Source organism: Pogoniulus pusillus, chromosome 4, assembly GCF_015220805.1.
Source record: "Pogoniulus pusillus isolate bPogPus1 chromosome 4, bPogPus1.pri, whole genome shotgun sequence".
Lineage (NCBI taxonomy): Eukaryota > Metazoa > Chordata > Aves > Piciformes > Lybiidae > Pogoniulus > Pogoniulus pusillus.
Window position 1 is genome coordinate 15,697,098 of NC_087267.1, and position 22,660 is coordinate 15,719,757.

General features: G+C 40.1%; 1 protein-coding gene across 4 annotated transcripts in view; it reads right to left on the reverse strand.

Moving 5' to 3' along the window:
- Positions 1–15,432: 15,432 nt before the first annotated feature.
- TAFA2 (TAFA chemokine like family member 2) overlaps positions 15,433–22,660 on the reverse strand; it is a 237,805-nt gene continuing 230,577 nt past the window's right edge. For all 4 annotated transcript variants that reach the window (XR_010302066.1, XR_010302068.1, XR_010302067.1 and 1 more), the window contains one exon: positions 15,433–17,649. Coding sequence is in view for 1 of the 4 variants with exons in the window: in XM_064142241.1 (XP_063998311.1) it covers positions 17,638–17,649 (12 nt within the window). In the remaining 3 variants the exon portion in view is untranslated. The remainder of the gene's footprint in view (positions 17,650–22,660) is intronic.

Below are 22,660 nucleotides of genomic sequence, written 5' to 3' on the forward strand. Positions count from 1 at the left end.
CAAGTTCTTATTAATATACTCACAAAAGGTTTATTTAAGAACTTGTGTGGTTTCCATGTTTAGAGATTTTTAAACCTACACTGAATGAAATCCTGAGTAATCTGGTTTTGTTGCAGGATGAACTAGAGAACTCTTGAGGATTCTTCCAGCCTGAATTGTCCTGCCATTCTGTGATCCTAAAAACCACTGTTCATCAGAAGGTTCATTTGCATACCTAAAAGCAGCCAGCCAAGACAGCAGGCAGGTCCTGGAGGTTTGTACACATGTCATATCTATGAATGTTTCTTTCTGCAAGAAAGAGTTCTGGATTGTATCAGTTACAAATGTGGACAGATGCATGGCATAGAAGTTTAGGGTGTTTCTACCTCAAGAACTTTTGAGATCAAACCAAGGAGTCCATTGAACTCAAATTGTCTTAGAATGTCACTTTGTGACATTTGTCACATTACGACACAAGGAGAGGGTGAGTTTCAGGGAGGAGCCATCCACTCAGAGAAGCTGTCAGTCTCTTTTGCCTGGAGAGATGAAGCAACAGATCATGAACCTGTACCAATAGCTCATATCCTGGCAGTTGCCTGTAAGCAGATTCTTGAAGTACTTGCTTTTCTATCTTGCCACAGTAGTGTTGCTGCAAAGTTCATGTTTGTATCATGTTTTTAAATTCATCACGATTATCTGGGATGGGCTTTTCTGTCAGCTAAACCTACTTTTTATTGTTCAAACACTATGAAGCTTATCACAGATAACTAGAGAGAATTAGACAGTAACAAGCTCTTCGTGGGCAGAAAGATGATGAAGGCAGAATTGCAACCTGTGAGTCTGACTCTCTGTTGTCTCAAACCTTGAGACGCCGCTAGATCCAAGGGTCAAGATACCTGTCTTCTCTCTTTTTCTCTTACTACTCACTTTCCTTTCTTTGATAGACATAATCTGATTGTGCCTTAAAGTAGCTGGATCTGCACCGTTCATTATTGTTAGGACAAGATAATCCAAATCAGCCCTGCCATCCTATGTGAACTGGGGAGGCTGCCCCACATCCAGTGGGTATAAAGGGGCAGTGATATTTTGTGTCCATAAACTCCCACTGGACGTGCACCCACAACCACTAAAGAACTTGGACTGATCCCATGAAGTGTCACCATATCTAAGGGTGGTGATGTATCTATTCTTATCTCTCTCTTTTCTCTCTTTTATTTCCTGGGTTTCTCTCCTCTTGTCCATCCAATTGTCCTTTGACTGATCCCACTTTTGGATGGCTCCTACCTTTTCACACGGCTCTCGGTTTTACATCGTCCCTGTCTTTGGATGGTTCTTCCCTCTTTTGCACCATTCTGTGCAAATTTGCAGGCTTGGCAAGTCCTGGGGTCCATTTGAGACAGCTGCTGGTGGCATCCAGACCCTGCTACTCTCAGACCATATCACAGCCAACTTCCTGGCTGCCTTCCAGACTGGGAGACCTGAGCAGTTTGGCTCTCCCTTGCCACAGCTAAGGCAGAGACACTTCCATGAATCCCTGTCTTGTGGCAGCCATGTCTCAAGACTTTTCTGAGTTTGAAAGATTTGCTACTCACCTTAGGCTTCTGCCATGTGGATCCAGACTACTGGATATCGCTTGCAGTGTCAGGAGGCAGCTGAGATGCAGAGAAATCCAGCAAGGGATCACTGACAAATACCTATCTCACCTCTGTGAGTAAAGCCTGCTGTTCCCTTAATTCTCTGCTCAGCCTGATTGATAGTGGGGTAAAGCTGTGTCATAGCTTAGCCTTTTCCATTTCCTAACTTCCTAAAACTCTAGATTTGCCCATAACATCCTTTTGAAGAATTTCTGATTGAATTAGAATCTGTAAATAAACCTAAACTAGTTTTGTATATAATTTGGGGGCAGAGTTTTCAGGAAAATAAAATAATTCTATTTTTAGAATTCCTGACTCAGCCACATTAATTCCCTGCTTCCACAACAATTACCACAGGTTGTTTTGCAAAGACTAATATAGAGAAATAGAAGAAAATGCACACACAGAACATTAAATGCAGCTGCATGTTGATAATTTTCTGTACTTTGTATATTGACTTTCAATAAGGAACTGCTGTATCTGTTTCACATCCTGTCAAATTAAAGCCTTTCACACCTTTCTGCAGGTTAATCTTTAACTTATCTAAAACTTATATTTAATACAAGTGCATGAAATAATGGCACATATTTTGTTTGCTGCTCTGATGTTTTTCATTAATATACATCATAAGATCACAGGATGTTAGGGGTTGGAAGGGACCTCTGGAGATTTTAGAGTCCAACTCCCCTGACAGAGCAGGACCATACAATCTAGCTCAGGCTGCACAGGAATACATTCAAATGGGTCTTGAAAGTCTCCAGAGAAGGAGACTCCACCTCTCTGGGGAGCCTGATCCGGTTCTCTGTCACCCTTACAGTAAAGAAGTTCTTCCTCATGTTGAGGTGGAACTTCCTGTGCTGCAGTTTATACCCATTACCCCTTGTCCTATCACAGGACGCAACTGAGAAGAGTTTGTCCTCCTCTTTCGATACCCAGACCTCCTATATTGATATACATTGATTAGATCCCCTCCAAGTCTTCTCCTCACCAGAGTGAAAACCCCCAGGTCCCTCAGCCTCTCTTCATAAGGCACTGCTCCAGCCTCTTAATCATCCTTGTAGCCCTGATGTATGAGACAGATCATCTTTGTAGAACTCATATAAGAGATATATCAGTTCATTTCATCCTGTGGGTTGAGCATTGCAGGGACAGATGAACTGTCTTTGAGCCTCTAATTTCTTACATTTTCATGAAGGGTAGATTGTTGTATTGATGTAACCACCAAAAAAAAAAAATCCCTGTTTGTTTTTTTTTTTTTTTTGAGAATTTTAAGTAAAATCTGCCTTAATGCTTTTGGTTACACAGCTCATTAGTAAGAGTTTCAGAACCCAAAATGTGCTGCTGATCCACCAAAGACCTAATGACATTTAGTGCGAGAAAACCAGTGTCCACAGAACACGCTGGGTGCTTCTGTCCTACAATAAAGGGTCATCTTGAAACTGATGTCTGAAGATTCCATGATCATTCTAACCTTACCCTTTATGATAAAGATGATAATGACTTTGAAATACAAAACTCATCCAATAGAAATGAGTGGAAGAGTGAACGTATTTGCAAGATCCACTGGGGAAAAAAATCCCTATGAAATGGATACCACTTTCTGATTCAGAGCCAGGCTACAAGGAATTAGTCCCATTTGTAATGGTTATTAGCTCTATAGTAAGCTTTTCTCTGGCCTAGGAAGAGCTTACTGGAACTACATTCAGCACACAGATAATAAGCAAAAAACTTCTGACCTGTCCTCATAAATTCATCTAAAAGGCATGTAGCTCTCAGATACTTGCATTCAAATATGCCTACCAATTCTCACCTTTGGCACCAGAGTGCTTTGAGGGCCATCCAAGTTTAGCAGTAATGTATGGAACCACACAAAGAATAACTACATAAGGCACAGTGGGGAAGGTCTCGTCTCAGTGTGACAGGGATTTCTGCTGGCTAAACACACTCATCAGTTCAGTGTCTCTGCTGTGAAGACAAAAGCAGGATCCATTAGAAGAGATTTCAGTAAGTATATTAGAGTGTTAATCGTATAGAAGCACCTTTCAGAAAGACTGCACCAGCTTTCAGGCACCAAAGAACCAAACGCATCACCAAAGAGCATTTTTTCTTGTGGAGTGGTTAGCAAGGACTGAAGCACATTCCATAGCACTATCACAGCACCTAGAAAGCACCCTAGAATCAGTAGGGTCCCAGAGTGAATGCAGACAAGAAAGCACCCCTGTGAATGTTTACATCTGTGGTGTACATGGTGATTTAGATCAGGCACTGACTGTACATGCATATATTCTAGTGGAAATACTTTAAAACTTGCTACCCTTATATCTTGCACATGTTTATAAAGGACTGTGTGATTAATATATTTCCATTTCTGTAGCAAGGGTACTGTTAATCTACACTCAGTGTATTGCATCTGATTAATGTTATGGGTTTGACTGTATAAGAGTTGATTTCTTTGTCAAGGAAAATACCAATTTAAGTGCAATCCTCTATGCTTTCTACTTCAGGGACACAGAGTGCTATTTAATTGACTGCTGTAGATTGCTTGCTGATTTTTGATACTTTTCATAAAAGCCTTTGGCATTGCTGTGGTTTCCAATTTCCTTACAATTAATCAGAAAACAAGTCCATAATACAAATGTAGAACTTTACTAAACTTACAAATATATGCAATAAAAAATAACAGAGCAGTGAAGTTCAATACTAAGAAGGTATTAAGGTGCTTTTTTTTAATTATTGACCAATACTTAATCTAAAAAGAAGAAAGAAAGAAAGAAAGAAAGAAAGAAAGAAAGAAAGAAAGAAAGAAAGAAAGAAAGAAAGAAAGAAAGAAAGAAAGAAAGAAAGAAAGAAAGAAAGAAAGAAAGAAAGAAAGAAAGAAAGAAAGAAAGAAAGAAAGAAAGAAAGAAAGAAAGAGAGAGAAATAAAAAGAAAAAAAAAGAAAAAGAAAGAAAAGAAAGAAAAACAAAAAAGAAAGGGGGGTGGGGAGGGGGAAGGAGGGAAGAAGGAAAGGGAGTTAATTAAAACTAAAGCACAGCTTGCCCACACCTACCTATTTTGCAGCTTTTATGTGGTGCTGTACCAGAGCTGAACAAATGGGCAATATTTGATCTACTCCTCCTGTACCTACTCAAGCTGTGCATGCCCTGAAATATGTGAATGTAGCTGGTAAATCCCATGCTTGAGTGCCCACTTGTTCCTCACCTGATGGATTACCAAGTCATACGGCACCTTCCCTGATTCTCTCTTCTCATAGTTTGAAATTTTGAGAGAAACGCAGAGAGAGATGGAGAAAATGCAATCCATCTGCAATATTTGACATTTCATGTTGTTATTCAGAGAGAAAGACCACAGCAAAATCTCAGTCTGAAGTGGAAATTAACTGCATTTTGTTGTGTCTTTCATCTGCAGTAAGAGTCATTTGGAGAGGCCAGAGGGATTAAGCTGAGAGGCCTGATTTTGCCAGTCATGGCACAAAGGATATGTCTGTTGTGAACGCTTAATGGATATGCAGATGTGGGAATGCCTGGGAAATAGTACACTGGTCCACTAGCAAATTTCAATCCTGATAAACCAGTGAGGGGAAATGGATTGGGTGATACATCTTGCATGTGTCTATATGCATGCCTTGTGTGTACTCTTGCCTACGTTGATCTGTTTTGTACTTTGTATGTATTGTTTCTTCAAAGTACACATCTAGCTTTGCTAGAGCCTGTACCTGGAGTGGGGACCATCAATAGCCATGTCTGGCAGACTGGGAGGAGAAACTATGTCTTATAGCCCTCAGGATCTAGCATCCCCTGATCTTATTAGACTCTCAGCTTCAAAATACAAGTTCTACTGAAAGCTAGTTTTTCATATCAGTGTGACACTGTGATAAGGAGAAACCTGGTACTGCTGGAAATACTTTAGCATGAACATAAATCATCATAAAAGAAGTTCCCAATCCACAGGCAAGCTATTTTGTACCAGCCAGTCAGTGTGCGGCCAGAAATGTTCTTGCTGACAATGAGGAGAGCAGCTGTCCCTGATGGTTGGTGTGGCTCACAGTGCCTGTGATAGCAGCTAGCTGATTTATATAAGGAACACAGATGTGAACAGAAGTCCTGACAATTACAGCATCACAGAACCATTGAGGCTGGAAAAGATCTCTGAGATCAAGTCCAGCTTATGACCTAAAACCACCACATCAGCTAAACCATGCCAACAAGTGCCACATCCAATCTTTTCTTAAAGACCTCCAAGGATGGTGTCTCCACCACAGTCTATTCCAGTGCGTAATCACCCTTTCCATGAGGAAGCGCTTCCCAGCATTCAACCTAAACTTTCCCTGGCACAGCTTCAGACCATGTCCTCTTGTCCTGTCACAAGTTGCCTGGGAGAAGAGCCTGATCTTCACCTGACTACAACTTCCCTTTAGGTAGTTGTAGAGAGTGCTAAGGTCCCCTCTAAGTCTCCTCCACAGTATCACCAAGGTTGGAAGAGACCTCACAGATCATCAAGTCCAACCCTTTACCACAGTGCCCAAGGCTAGACCATGGCACCAAGTGCCACATCCAACCTTGCCTTGAACTGCCCCAGGGACGACGACTCCACCACCCCCCCAGGCAGCCCATTCCAGTGCCCAATGACTCTCTCAGTGAAGAACTTTCTCCTCACCTCGAGCCGAAATTTCCCCTGGTGCCGCCTGAGGCTGTGTCCTCTTGTTCTGGAGCTGGCCACCTGAGAGAAGAGAGCAACCTCCCCCTGGCCACAACCACCCTTCAGGTAGTTGTAGACAGCCTTCAGGTAGTTGTAGACAGGTGAATAAACCCAGCTCCCTCAGTCTTTCCTCATACAACTTCCTCTTCCAGTCACCTCACCAGTCTAATTGCTAATTCTGCTGGTTATACCGAGACCTCTTCCCTCCTTCACAGAAGGTAAAGCAGTACAGTCTAGTTTTGTTAAAAATGCAAAGCATACATAGTCAACTAAAGAGTTTATTGTAAAAACAAAACAAAACATGATTCCTCTGTTAAAAGTAAAGACAAAACAAAACCAGGGGAATGCACAGCACAGATATCCCAGTGTGGACTTCAAGAAGCAGGCTTGCAGATTACCGTATTATTGATGGGTGTAGAGCACTGCACCACACAGCACTGTAACTCCCACCTCGTATGGTCCAGACCACAGACCCTATTACACCTACTCCCACTCAGATCTCTGCCAAGTAAATCAGCTCGTGCCACTGCACAGATTACTGCTGCTGCTCACACTAGCGCACTGTGGGCTGGTTTAGGCATCTCTGCAGCCTTCCGTGTGGATGCCCCAAAGTGCACACAGCTCAGCACTCTCTGCAATATTAAACTCCTTAGCTTGCACTCTTAGGTATTCACACAGCATCTTTTGTTGTAACTGTGAATGAAGCATGTGGAAATTCTAAGCCAACAATCACCAATATTTCAAGCAAACTCATTTGTGCACTTAGTGGTTGATCCACAGCCCACTAGAGACAATAGGAACATTGCCATTAACTTCACATCAGGCTCATAAAAAATGAGGCAGATAACTCCCATTAATGTTAATGAGAGTCATGTAAATAAATCACCTAACCACTGATGGAAAAAGAAACCTTTTTCTGTTCTGCTTTTTACACAGCTTCCACAGCCTGTGGTGTTCATCCTCCCCCAACAGCATTGTGAAGACAAAGGTTTTTCAACAGCCACATCTTTCTAACGATTTTGCTTTCTGTCAACACGTGCCAAGCTTCATGTAGACAGAACACATTTAATCATACAGTCACAAAACAATTATGTTTTAACATGGTAATGAACAGACACTGCAGTTCAATTATGTTCTGGAAGGCAAATGATTACTATTTCTCAATTATTGTTGAGAAAGTACACTAAGGACTCTTGGTTTAGTTGTTAAAGAGAGAAAAACTTAAAAAGAGAGAAAAACTATTTTTCTAATTTAATTTTTTTAATTCAAAAGATTATTGTTTCCCTTTTTTTAACTCCTCTGCTCCACAAAAGATGAGGTTTTCACTTCCTCCTATGATTGCTGCATGTTGTCTTTATCATATATACAATCCCATGCCATACAACGAAAATAAAGACAGGACTATACCAAATTTACAGCATGGTGCAGGAGTTCTCGTTTCTTTAGTCTCCCTTTCCTTTATACCCAGTGGTTATGTCCTGGATAAGCAAGAATTAGTGTACCACTCTTTCGACTCCTCTCTCTCATACTAACCTCTAGCGGGTTATTTGTACAGATTAAAACTTTCATTAATGCTCTTTTATTTCCTACACACACAACAAAAGAACTTTCAGATTTCCAGTATTTTCTAACTCTATAAATGAATAGATAACATTTGAACAACAAGTAGAAAATACACCTCTTTTTAAAACTTAAGCCAAAAATGTAATGTGGCATCAACTTCACTAATACTTACGTTTGAGAGGGACTTTAACAGCATTCCAGAGGTTGCATTTTCCTGTCCATTTCAGTGATGATGGATGATCAAGGCACAGTGCAGAAAAAATGTGCTATTCTTAAGGGCTTGACACCAGCAAGAGTTGCTAAGATTCTAGAAGGCATTGCAAATGAGTCTTAGTTTTCAAGACTAGACTGTAGCTGCTTTGCTCCACCAGATGTAGTCTTTCTTTGGCTACTTATCCCTAACTTCCTAATGTGGCACATTAATTATAGCTCCTCAAATGTTCCATTCTTTCAGGTTCCTGTGCCCAGAAATGTTGCCACTCAAAGAGCAAAGTGCAAGCTGTCTATCACTGTAATAGTTAAATAATGGCAAAGCTATGCAATTGAAACAGCATGAAAGGTCACCTTGACAATACTCTGACTGGTAAAAAGTAGCTTAGGGCATCACAGTTATTTATTGTGAATGAGTTGACTGAGCTTATGACTACTTAGGGTATTTTAACAATTTCCAAGTTTGCCACAAAGTAAGAAATGTCATTTTGGAACTGCACAGACGACCAAATAATTCAAATTTAAAGGCAATATTTACAAAGTATGCTTTTTACTGTATCAAACAACAAAGTGAGGGCAGGCAATAAAAACTTTTGGGCACAGCTGTCACAGGCAGTTAGTATGAAATTTAAACCTGGGCAGAAGTCCATAAGAACATGTCCAGAGAAGGGCCATGAGGATGATCGGAGGACTGGAGCACCTCTCCTATGAGGACAGGCTCTTCACTCTGGAGAAGGCTTCAAGGAGACCTTATGGGTCGCTCTCTTCAGGGAGAGCTTTTCAGTATCTGAAGGGGTATCTGAAGGGGGCCTATAGGAAGGCTGGGGAGGGATTATTCACAAGGTCTTGCAATGACAGGACGAGAGGTAATGGGTTTAAACTGGTAGAGGGGAAATTCAAACTAGATATTAGGAAAGGGTTCTTTACAGTGAGGGTGCTGAGACACTGGCACAGATTGCCCAGGGAGGTTGTGGCTGCTCCCTCCCTGGAGGTGTTCAAGGCCAGGTTGGATGAGGCCTTGAGTGACCTGTTTTAGTGGGAGGTGTCCCTGCCTATGGCGAGGGGTTGGAACTGGATGATCTTTGAGGTCCTTTCCAGCCTAAGCCATTCTACGATTCTATGAAACTGGGCAACAAACACATCATTAAATGAAGTCCAGCCAGCATTTCAGCTGCCAATCTTCCAGCATATCTGTTTCCTTCCAAAGACATAAAACTGGGGGAAACACCTGCTACTTTCCTTATCCATTAGGAACGTCAAGTAAAGCCTTGAATTTGAGATGTCTTGGATGTTTCACTGCATACATCGGTATTTAAGGATCCATCTTTCAAGTAGCTATTAATCTTTTATATGAATATTACTACTGCACAAATTTCTGTACAATCAAATTTGAATCAAAGCCAGGCACAGAGGGCCAGATATTATGAATGATGGAACAGAGTCATACACACAGAGGCTGCAACTTCCTTCACCGAGCAAGGTCTACCTCTTTGCCTTAATTAAATCAGTACATCATCAAGGCTCTTTTACTACTTCATATAGTTTCTAATGTTGGTACTGACAGAATGGAAAAACCACAACATGTTACTGAAAGACTTAATGTTCAATGAGCACTTTCCTGCAGTGACCAAAAAGCCACTAATCAATGACACGATTTTTAAAGGTGCCACTAGCAACTGACAGAGAGACTAATACAGAGACGATCGGGGGACTTGAGCAGGTTGCCTAAGAAGGAGATCTCATCAATGTGCATAAATATCCGAGGGGTGGTGCACAGTAATAAGACAAGGACCAACAGAATGCAAACTTGAAGGTTTCACCTCAACACAAGGAGAAACGTTTTTACAGTAAGAGTGATGGAGCACTAGAACAGGCTGCCCAGAGAGGTTGTGCAGTCTCCTTGTCTGGAGACTTTCCAAACTCTCCTGGATGCATCCCCTGCTTTGGCAGGGGGGTGGACTCAATGATCTCTGGAGGTCCTTTCCAATTTTTAACATTCTGTAATAGGATGAACAGATTAGAAGCTGCAAAAGAACTCTTTTAAGTGCATTGCTCAGACTGGTGCAAAATGCTATCTAATAATAAACATTTATGCTGTAGCCATCAGAACATACAGATCAGGGTTGTCAGTATGACAAAAGCATGCAGGGTAACGCACGTTTTGTTTCCTGCCGAGGCTTGTCAAAGCAACTATTCTGCTCTGCAAGGTATAGAGCAAGTGATGCAGCTTGACAGCAGCACACTGTACAACTCTGACTTACTGTATAGGTACACAGTCCAATTTCAGTAGTAACGGGCAAGGACTGGAGGTCCTCCCTCAAGACATGTATGCTGGTTTTGACTAGGAGATTTTATTTTCTTCACAGTAGTTAGTATGTGTCTATGTTTTGGATATATGCTGAAAAGAGTGTTGATATTACAGGTTTTGTTATTCCTGAGCAAGGCCTTTTCTGCTTGTCCCAACAACTGACCAGCACATAGACTGCAAGGGCATAAGGAGCTGGGAGGGGACACAGCTAGGACAGCTTATCTCCACTGATTAGAAGGAATACTCCATACCAGGCTCAGCATATAAAGCTAAGGAAAGAAGAGGGGAATATTAGGAATGATGGTGTTTTTCTTCCCAAGTACATGATGGAGCCTGTCTTTCCTGGAGATGGCTGAACATCTGCCTGCCAATGGGAAAAGATAAATTAAAGTCACGGTTTACTTTCCTTGCATGCACAGCTTTTACTTTACCTATTGAACTGTCTTCATCTCAAAGCATAAGTTTTGTCCCTTTTATGGTTCTCTCCCCCATTCCATCAGTGGAAGTAAGCAAGCAGTTGAGTGGGGATTAGATGCCAAATGATGCTAAACTAAGACAACATGACACCAAACCACAGCTTCGCACAGAGTTATTTGCCAGCAGAAACAGACACATCTCTACTACAAAATGACTAATCAGACATTTTCTGTCTCCCTTTGGAAAGACAAAGATATGGCTGGAAAAATCTTGTGGACTTATCCAACATTTTAAGGCCTGTAGAGCTACACTGTAAGAGATGTCCACACTGTTTCTCTGTGTCACTCCAATATTCATTTAGGCATGACATTTGATTCAGATGCATTCAGTAAGATATCCTCTAGGAGCTATGCAGCAATGTCTGCAGAAGTGTTCCTCTAGGTGATAAGTCATATTTCACTTCCCACTGCAGTAAAGTCATGGTGTGCCCAGAGTACCAGCCTATCCACTTCCCACCTGCCAGCTGGGTAACTTCTGCTAGAGGCCACCTCCACCACTGGGAGTCTTTAGAGTATCCCAGATGGTCCCTGTTGAAACCAGCTTCATCGCCAACATTGAGTCAAAAACAAGAACAGACAAAATTTACCACAAACAAGGAAAGGCTCATAAGTGTAATTAAAGAAAAAAAAAAGAAATCACAGACATCAGCATTTAATACTTTGAGTTTATGTGTAATTAGGTTATTTTTTCTTTAAGAAAGACCAAAGAATAAATTATTAATAATCAGGAGTTATTAGAAGAACATTGCACTAGATATTATTCCCATCCACCAGTCAGCTCAGCTGGATGAAAGACACTTTCTCACTTTATTTTGTGCAAAATGAATGAGTAATTCATAAAAATCACAAGCCCATAGCCAAAGATCTGATCCTGCCAACAGATTTGCACGGGTAGAACTCTGACTTCTCATCATTCCTCTCAGCAAGAAGACCTTACACAGCTATAGTTCAATTAAATATTTGGAAAAGCAACACAAGAAATACAGAGCTGACCTCAAATTGGCAACATAATTCTAACCAATTCTAACCCATCACCTAGAGGTGTCTTTGAATGCACTGAGACAACTGCCCCATAAATGTCAATTTCCATATGAAGTAGGAAGAAAGTGTTTGAACTTTCCCCACTAAGTTTGCCTGTGCACAGAGGTCTTTTATTATATAAATTTAAATACACAATCTGTTTTACAATGTTTTCCATCATCTCTCCTCTCCATATGTTCTCCCACTAGGAATCTAATGAGTTCTACATATGAGGGATGACAAGGGAATATGCCTGAGAAATAATTCCAGCAATTATGGCATATGGAGGCATTGTTTTTGAGTTGCTTTCGCCATGAACATTAGGCAGAGCATCTGGGACCAAATTCTGTCTACCTGCCCATGGACATTAGCGAAATCATCATCTTCCATTTGTAAATTCTGCTGAGGTAATCTGCCATTCAGAGAGGATCATTTCATCAGCTTTATGATCAGAGAGCATATTGAAACACAGACCATTTATAGTTAGGAAATAGTGCTTCTATTCAGACAGAATAGTTCAAGCTGGAAACCATTTTAAAAGCAAATGAGAGAAACACATCGTATTTCTTTCTCTTCTCTCCAAGAACTACGAAGAGCCTGTGTTCAGTTCCAGGTTATTATTTATTAGAAAACTTTTTTTCATCACTACTGAAGTTTCCTAAGAACTGACTGAATCCCAGGAAATGAGTAAATGATCAAAGACAACAAAAAGAACAACAACAACAACAACAGAGAGACTCAAATGCTAAATGATTAAAGGGAAGGTTTATATTCTCTATATCTAAACATTGGCAAGGTACCCAGAATTAATCATAAAGAAATTGACTATAAAAAGATTCTTTATATGGAGCTGTAGTGACTAAACCAACTGTGACACATTTTGCAAATTCTGGATATCAGACCTAAATACTAAGAAGTAAGGCTGGAGAATCTGATATCAGCTTTGGACACGTTTGTTAGGACAGCAAGGAGAAAACAGACCAAGAGAGTTAACCAATGTACTGACATGAAGTAAACTTGCAGCTCTTATATTCAACAAAAATGTCTCAGCAATGCAAGCAGCATAAGGATTTTTATGTCTGAGGGTTTTTTTTTCCTAGATGTGTAGTTGAAGCAGTGGAAACAAAGCCATAAATACCAAACTACAGCTTCTATACGTTACCTCAGTATTGGAGGGAGGGGGAAGAAGAAAAAGAAAAACCAGGCCTGCTGTGGCAGAGGACCTAGGCAGAATTTTAGTTATGAATATAAAGATAATTCAAAGAGCTAAGACAGAACTTGTACAGTTACTGTTACATACAGGTAATGATGTTCATTTTACACATATTTATTGGAGTAAGTTGGGGAATAAACCGGTCTCTAGAACTGAAAACCACATCTATTTCAAGTCTTTAACTCTGATTAGTGACATTTGATTGAGAAAATTTAGTATTAAGTTAAAAATCCCTCAAACACATCAGATAGACCTTTCCACCACTCTGGAGAGCAGGTACAAGGACCTGCTGCTACCAGCACCAGGTAATATACCCCAGCACTCCCGTGCTGCACCAGCTGGTTCGACTACCCTAGCATCCCAGGAAGAGCAGTCTGAGAAAGAAGAATAGTCACTCCCTTAACCAATAGTTCCCAGCTGTCACAGTCAGTGGTCCTCCTGACAGACGGTCTTAACTCAGTTTTGGATTAAGAGATGTTGGCAATGCTTGTCATCCCCTGTCAAAACAAAGTTGGGGGGGACTCTGCCTTTTCATACACTACCTCTTGTAATCACTGCATAAGCAATGCAGACAAACACAAAAGTTGCAAAACGGCTATGGAAAATATTTTTGCTAAAGTATTTGCACTGCCTGACTGTAAAGTAGTATCAGAAAGTTACAAGAAACAAGAACATAGAGGTAACTTGGAAATCTATTCCCATTCCATCAAAGAATAAGCAGAAAAGTTTCTCAGGGTATAAACTGCATTATAAGGACTAACAAAATGTGATTAGATAACTCTTATTTTTCAGTTTAATACCACTGATACCACAAGAATTTATTTACTGCCATCAGGTTGTTCAGGTGTGATGTGTTTGAAACAGAGCTATCTAACAACCTGCATAAAGAAATTAGATATTAAGGCAAGACTTCTCTTAGAAGCAAAAACTGTGCTCCTTTTCTTTGCCAATATCTTGGTTAACAACAGGTGTGCAAAACTCAGGGCATGAAGGAGGAGGCAGTAAATCAACAGACAAGGATGTCAATCACATCTTTCTGGGTTGTTATTACAGACATCCATGCATTACCTGGATAGTATAAAAGCCATCTGTACAATGATAATGAACAAAAATCCCTCCCTGCATATACTTTTAGGAAAGATAACAAAAGAACATGCTTTAGAGTAGATTTTTCATTTCAAAACAAATCTATCTCACCCATTCTGTCTCCAGTTTTAAAGCATTTACATTCCACACAAAACAGAGCTGCACTGGTGAGGTGAAATACTGAAATACTACACCAGCACTGTTCTTGAGTAGAGCTGAAGGAGCCAAGATTTAAAAGATACTGGATAAATAGGAAGATTTACAACATACAGGATGCTAGGTGGATTTAAAGGTAGTAAGAGTGGTATCTGCAGCAGTGTTGTTTAAAAGGTTAGCGCTTATTTACGATCAATAAACCAGATACAACCAAAATACAATCTTGCATGTTTCTGAAGCTCTTCTTTGGATTTTCATCAAGATTCATATCAGGACTTCCTTTCTGCTTTGTTGAACTGATCCAGTACATTTCATCCTGAAAGCTTTGAAAAAAGCAGTGAGCTTTCTTTCCATCAATGTGCTGCCACATGGAACTGCAGAATAGGAACACACATTCTTCTGTAGTTCAGAGTTCCTGATGACTGCTGAATTCAAAGGGCAACACAGATTTCCCTCTGACCATAATGTCTGATCATCTTTGTAATAAAATGAAGCTGGGTATGCCAAACAATATGGGAAGCAGTATATAAAGAACACAGGAGTGATTGAAGCAAGATTCATCTTCGCCTGATTACGATGAATGTCCATAGCTGTTCTAGTCACCTGTACTCAATTTTCAAGGCAGAGCTAAAACAGGCACTATGGACAGCTGAACTATGTTTCCCAGCTTGGTTCAGGAGTTCATTTTTGAACTAGGGTTTTGCTTTGCCTGTTTGGTTGGTTGTTTTTTCTTTGAAACAGTTTGGCAAATTGACCTGACATGTGACCTTTTCAGGAATGTCCATCATGTTCTGTGGCTACTGAAAAGGTCTAAAGGAGAATTTTTCAGGATTCCCATTCTGTGAAGAGAAAGGGAAAAAAATTACTCTTTTTTCATTTGGTCTGGCCTGAAAACATCCACCAGAAATTCCCATCAAAATACAACATTAGCTGTGCTAGAGATCAGTTTCTTTCAGTAAAGGACTTTCCAAAGTGACAGGAGGTCTTCCCAGCTCTACTGAAGAAATACAAAATTCATGTAACCCTTGAGATTCTCATTCAGTGAAACAAAGTTGTTTTGTTCCATGGGTAAACATCCATACATGGAGCTCTATTTTATATTACAATTTTATTCACTGGCTATAAATATTCACAACATCAACCTACTGCAGGTAATCTATTCAGCATATTTGAAAATCCATTTATTGTCACTTATTGATACGCAGCGTTACATTTCTATACAATACAGTATTTTCAGTGTTGGCTTAAGAACAAAGAAACAAAGTAAACAAACATTGAGAAGTATGATGTAGATTTTTGACCAAAGAGAGGCCAGATTCAGATTTGACAAAACAGCACATTTACACTTTTCGCTGTTCCCGATAGTCTCCTTAAGATGCTGCCTTCTGTCCTGCACCTGCTAGCACAAGTTCATACAATATTAATCCATCCTAAAATACTGAGATACTTGGTTGCTGCTACAGTTAGTTTATCCTAATGAAATTTTGATCCGAACAGAATCCTTCCCTGCCAACATTTTTTAATCATTTCTCCACAGAATGACAAAATATACTTTTCAATTTTATTCCCAACAGTCATTTATTTTATTTAAGCTCTCCTGTACAACGATACAGGAGAGGTAATGAAATGGTTTTGGATCAGCAGGGGCTACTGTGACAAGCAGAGCACTCCAGGGTGTTCATCCATCATAGAATTGTATATGTAACTACCTAGGCATGTTAATGGCTCGTAATGCTAAAATAATTTCCCTCTTTCTCTGGGAGTCTGGTAACTGCACAGGACTTTTAAACAAGCTCACCCCTATATATATTTGACTACCATAAAGTGTATATGGTTTACATTTCAATGCATCAAAATACACAGTCAGAACTCACTCTCCCTCTCCAGTCAGCATGCTTATGCAGTGTCACTAAAAGGAACTGCCAAATTTCTGTCGTATCAATATTACAGAGGGTACAATATACAGTAAATGGAGTATAAAATTATACATTCTGTAACAACTTAGAAAAAAGCTCATAGATGCTTAAGGCCTTTAAATATTGAGGAGTTCTTTTTTTTTTCATGTAACAGCAGTTAATGAAGTAAAAAAAAAAATTGATACTGAAATAAAAACAAACAAACCAACCAAAACAAAACAAAGTAAATGTGATTTTGGCAAGGATCAAACCTGAATTGTATGACTGTAAGCAAGCAAAATACCTACAAACTAAATCTGAGAGGGCACTAGGACTTCTTTCCTTTCTAGCAGACACACCTACATAAGCATCCAACAGTACTTAGGGTCAAGCAGCAAGAGATTTTATTTTTTGATAAAAAGACAAAATATCTGAATTGTTACCTTCCAATTTCAGCATGGTAAAACTCATTTACATCCCTGCCTACACTTATATATATTAAAAAAAAAACATGATTAAACACTGTCATCGTCTCCTTATCATGAATTTCAATGACTTAAAGGTTGGGAAAGCAAAGTACATATTGGGAACACCCATTTCCTTCAGGCTGAATGGAAATGTATATCTTAAGGTATAAAATGCCTTATGATGGAAGCGGTAATTGAGTTTTTGACCATTCTTTCTTTAACTGCCAGAGAGCTGCAGCAGTTGGTTAGCCTTAGGGAAACATGTCAACCTGACTACACATTCTAATATGACCGATGGATTCGGATAACTATTACTTGTCAACAATAATTATTAACAATGGATATATATTTCCATTCCTATAACAAAAACAACTCCGAGATGTTTAAATATGTACCTTTGAAAGCGCCAAGGTTCGAATTCAAATTAAAATGTCTAAAACTGCGCCATGCCAGAGGACAATTTGTGCAACAGAAAGGTAATTGAAGCGCTGTGCAGTCCCACTAGCAATCTGAATGGTGGAGCTGGGATCAGTTTAGAGAGAAGGAACCAGTATATTTTGGAGGTTGACTTCATCGAGATGAAAAGCCGCCAGTCTGGAATGAAGAATCCAAAAGATTGCTGCTTTTCTGCACCTTTGGAATATCAATTCTTGTGATTACAGCTGCAAATTCCTCCGTAAGTGCAATTTTACAAGTGTACACAGTTCAATCAGTCGAAATCTTCATGAACACAGAAGTTCAGAACAACTTTCCAGCAGTTTTGATCTTAAAGCTGCTGCTGATTGCAAGTCAGGTTCTCAGTGAAACAATTGGTTCTGAAGGATACACCCCAGCAGTATAAAATTTCACTTTGAGGATTGCCTGAAGGAATGAAATTCCTCTGTGTTGCATTTAATGTTGCCAGCCTTCAGACTGACTTGATTTGTCTTTAGCTATCGAGTTACCTGTAAAGAAACAGAAAATCAGAAAATCAAAACTGTACAGAGAGAATCTACTTCCAAAGTACTGCAAACTGAGACTGAACTACAAAATCTCTGTCCAGCAAAGCTCTTGCCATTGTTCTTAAAATAAGTGAGTAAATCTCAATGGTTTTACATCGGATTGCTCCTCAACTTAAATTACGTGATTGTGTGCTTTGTTGAAATTGGACTTGACAAGGAGAAACTGAAATGTGATCAGGCTTAAAAGTGGAGGAAAAAATAAAGCAAAAATCTGAAGGTCATAAATTACCAACCTGCAAAAGTCAAAAGCATTGGTTTCAAGAAAAATGTGTGTTCATCCTTTTCAATATCATAACTTCTTCATGATAACAACTATGCTTTTAAAATATTAGCCATTGAGTGCAACAGTGACTGATACCGGAGATGTATTCTTCCTTTCTTTGCATGCTACTTTAAAACGCTACCAGAGAATCACTGAATTGTTCAAGTTGGAAAAGGGAATGTCCTGCTAAGGGCTAAATGCATCTTAGTAACGAATAATCAGTGGAAAAACAGAACAAAAATCATGCATGCATAAACAAGAGAGACATATCCTGTCATTTGCAAGGTACAAAAAACTACCAAGGAGTTCACTTCGAGTGGTTTCACCTAGCCTAACATGAAACAAGAGTGGAACAGAAGGACCACAGAGAAAGTATAACACAGAGCATTTCACAGTAGTTAGACTTTCCCTGTGTCTTATTTGGATTTTAAACATTAAAAGCAAAAAAACTGCACCATATCAAAGAAACATCACTTTGAGGAATATTTCTGCTGTGTCAGTGGATACAATTAATGATCATGTTATATTTCAATATCAAATTGTGTCAAGGTACACCACCTCACCTCTTGAGGAACAACCCATTGGAACATCACAAGAACACTTAATGACATCAAGGAGCATTTTGGTCACAGAGAGAAGCATCATGCTCCTTAATGGTGAAACATTCTTTTGCCCTCAGCAGAACTGTTTGCATACAGCTCTTGTCAGCTCTGCAGTGCATGAACAGAGAGCAGAATATTAAAGAGTCTTCAAGGAGTTCATTACTTCAGTCTGCCTTCTCCACCTGTTGCTTCTATGTGCTGCACTTAAGAACGCTACAATAAAACTGTGCTTTGTGATTTTTATGATACATGGCTTTAGTTATTACACTGCTTTTATTTTGTTTTGTTCTAGCCTTTGGAAACAGCTTCATCTGAGCCCCTTATATAGAGAAAGATTGCCTGAAAAAATAATTAAGAATTAATTTTAAAAGTCTATGCCCCACACCAAAGCTTAAAAGGCTGACACAGCATCCTACTGTTATTTAGTTTTTGCCTTATTGTAACAGCTGGAGTTCTACCCATGGACCTAGGTGCCACTGAGCTGTATAATGCAAAACTACACATTTTCTGATCCTGTTCACATGTGGATTTTATTAGCTTCTCTTGAAAGCTTCCCAGCAAAAGACAGACACAGAGCTACTGGAGAGAATCCAGCAGAGGGCCACTAATGCAAATATGGAACTGGAGCACCTTCATATGAAAAAAGGCTGAGACAGCCAGGACTGCTCTGCCTGCAGTAGAGAATGCTTAGGGGGATCTCATCGATGTGTACCTGAAGGGAGAGTGAAAAGAATGTGGAGCCAGGGTCCCTTCAAGTGGTCCCCAGTGATGTCCAGGACAAGAGCCATGGAGCCCAAACTGAAACAGAGGAGTTTCCCTCCCAGGAAAGCATGTTTTCTACTGTGAAGGTGATTGAGCACTGGTACAGGTTGCTCAGGGGGTTGTAGAGTCTCCATCCTTGAAGATATGCAAAAGCCATCTACTCCTGTGCAGCCAGATCCAGGTGGATCTCTGCTTGAGCAGGGGGGTTGGCCTCTCTGTCACTTATTATTTCTATTACATCTAGATTACATCTGATAATGCATAGGTTAAGGTGGTAAACTGCAGCTAGCAGAGTATTTTCACACATACATGGCTGCTGAGTCATATGGCTGTTTGAAAGTGTAAAGATGTTTTCTTTAGTCACAAAAAAACTCAGTACCATCACAGTCTGCAGGCCTCTCTGCTCCTCTCATCTAGCTCTGTGTGTGGTGAAAATATCCCTCAAAAAGCAACAGACACTCTCACATAGAATAAATAGGTGATATAAAGAAGAAAAAAAAAACCAACTGGATAGCCATTCAAATCTCTGCTCTAGAACAGGTGGTTCATCACGTACCAAGGTCATTTTGTTTACACAGACTTCAGGAGAAGTCAGGCAGCGCTCTCCCAATTATTTGACAGTTACATTAGTGGGGTTTTCCACAGAATTGTCAGGGTTGGAAGGAACTTCAAAGACCATCCAGTTCCAACCCCCCTGCCATGGGCAGGGACAACTCACACTAGATCAAGCTGCCCAGAGCCACGTCCAGCCTGGCCTTAAAAACAGCCAGGGATGGGGCTTCCACCACCTCCCTGGGCAACCTGCTCCAGTGTCTCACCACCCTTATGGTGAAGAACTTCCTAATACCCAGTCTGAATCTACCCACTTCTAGTTTTGCTCCATTCCCCCTAGTCTTATCACTACCTGGCACCATAAAAAGTCCCTTACCAGCTTTCCTGTAGGCCCCCTTCAGATAGTGGAAGGCCATAATAATGTCTTCTCAGAGCCTTCTATTCTCCAGACTGAACTGCCCCATCTCTCTCAGTCTGTCTTCACAGGAGAGTAGCTCCAGCCCTCTGATCATCCTCCGTGGCCCTTCTCTGGACACACTCCAGCACATCCATATCTTTCCTGTAATAGGGGCTCCAGAACTGCATGCAGTACTCCAGGCAGGGTCTCACCAGAGTGGAGCACAAGGGGAGGATCACTTCCCTTGACCTGCTGGCTATGCTTCTCTTGATGCAGCCCTGGATACAGTTGGCTTTCTGGGCTGCAAGTGCACATTGGTGGCTCATGTGGAGCTTCTCATCCACTAGTACCTTCAAGACCTTTCCTTCAGGGCTGCTTGCCTCTTATTTTTTTTTTCCATGCTTTTTTTCTTTTCTGTTAATTTTCAAGTCACACAACCACACAATCCTACTCTGAGTACCACACATTTCCCTCTTTGTAGAAAGGTAATACTTGTTATGTGCAAGCACTATCCTGACCTTAATGGAAGTTGTATATCCATACACATTAGGGAAGGAATAGAGCTCTTGGATGCTAGAGGCAGTTTGCTAAAGCAGCAATGAAACTTCAGCTAATATCTGCGGAGAGATTTTTGCTAACAGGACACGAAATGATAACTATGAACACCTGTGCTGGGAAGCATCCTTGAAGGCGAGAAGCTAAATAATAGCACCCCACATGCAGCTGCAGGAGGTGGAGTGCCAGCTGCAAGGGGGCAGGGTCAGACAGCCGTAGGGGGCTGACCCTGCGGGATTGTGACCTATCTGTACCATGCCTGTAACCCTGAACCAAGGTGTACTTTCCACATGTACCAATCCTAGACTATGTTAGCTGTGCACGCCTCTTCTAAGTAAGCATATAACTCACTGCCACACGGAAATAACGTGGAGAATGACCATCTAACCAAACTGGTGAACCAAGAGTCATTTATCCCAGGTGCAACACCAGCAAATATCTAGTCATATTAGTTCCTCAAAATGCTTAATTTTGGACAGAGAAAAAGTTATTTGGTTGGAGTGTCTGGGAAGTAAGGTACTGTGCCAAAGGTCTTTATAGAATGGGTTCTCATAGCAGTGGGTGTCTAACCTTATAAACCTGAGAGAACAGTAGCACACTGGATAGGTGCAAATCAACTCAAATCAAATTTTCAGATAATAATTAATATGTATGGAAAATTAACTTTGCTGCCATTTAATGATACCAATGCCAGAAAAGCACATAAACCCTTTAGTGTCTTAGGTGCTGATGTGAATGAATTTGATCATTCTTGAAACATAATTACTCCTTTTATGCTAATGTATTTTTTCACATGGTTGCTATATCATAAATACAATGCATTAGACTCTCTTCACTTCCCTGTACTAAATATGCAATTAAAGTACAATTACTTTGCAGTTGTAGACTTTTTAATCTAAATTAGTGACTGGCTGATGAAATTTGGCAACTGTATGTGAACACTTCTTTTATTTTAAAACAACAATATATAATTAAATGCAAATCAGGTTTTTGTTTTTGCTCTTTCTCTGCTTGATAGATGTTCACAATAGATTCAGGATCCGGGCAAAACATTTTTGCCAGGGTAACCCAGAATGGGATAGAGAGAAAAAGACCTCAGAGGTAGCACATTAGAAAAGCTACCAGTTCAGGAGATTTTTCTGGATAGTCTCCCCTCTGGTGGTGCTGACAACAGATGAAAAGTGTCCTGACTTTTCAAATTCCCACAGCTGATGAATACAACCAATAATACAATCTACTTCAAAAGAATAGATGCCTCACAGAATCTTAGCATGATTATTTTTATTCAAGAAATCCTCCTGCCTTAGAAGAGGTGAGGAAAAGCAAGACTGAAATGTAATGAACAGCTGGGTAAATATCCCCTGAATAATAAAGCACTTTTTCTTACTTTCCTGCACCTAAGCACCAAATTTACAGGATCACAAGTAGGTATAGCACAAATCTTCTAATCACTAATTATTTGCCAACTACAGAACAGTTTATACATGCAAATTAGGAACATAATTACTATTTAATAAAGTTAGAAGAGCAGTATACTGAATTAAATGTGTTTGGGAACATTTTGTAACACAACTCTGTAAATTTGGGGTTTTGAGTGAAATATTTTTCCATTTTTTCTATGCTTATCACAAACCCACATACAAAATCTACACTAAAAACAAACTCAAGTCTGCAAAGCCAAGCACCACCCTCCATCTTTTTTGCCAAACCGTGGCAGACATGAGAGATGCCTGAGGACTGGAAGAGAGCCAATGTCACTCCAGTCCTCAAAAAGGGAAAGAAAGAGGTTCCAGGGAACTACTGATCAGTCAGCCTCACCTCCAT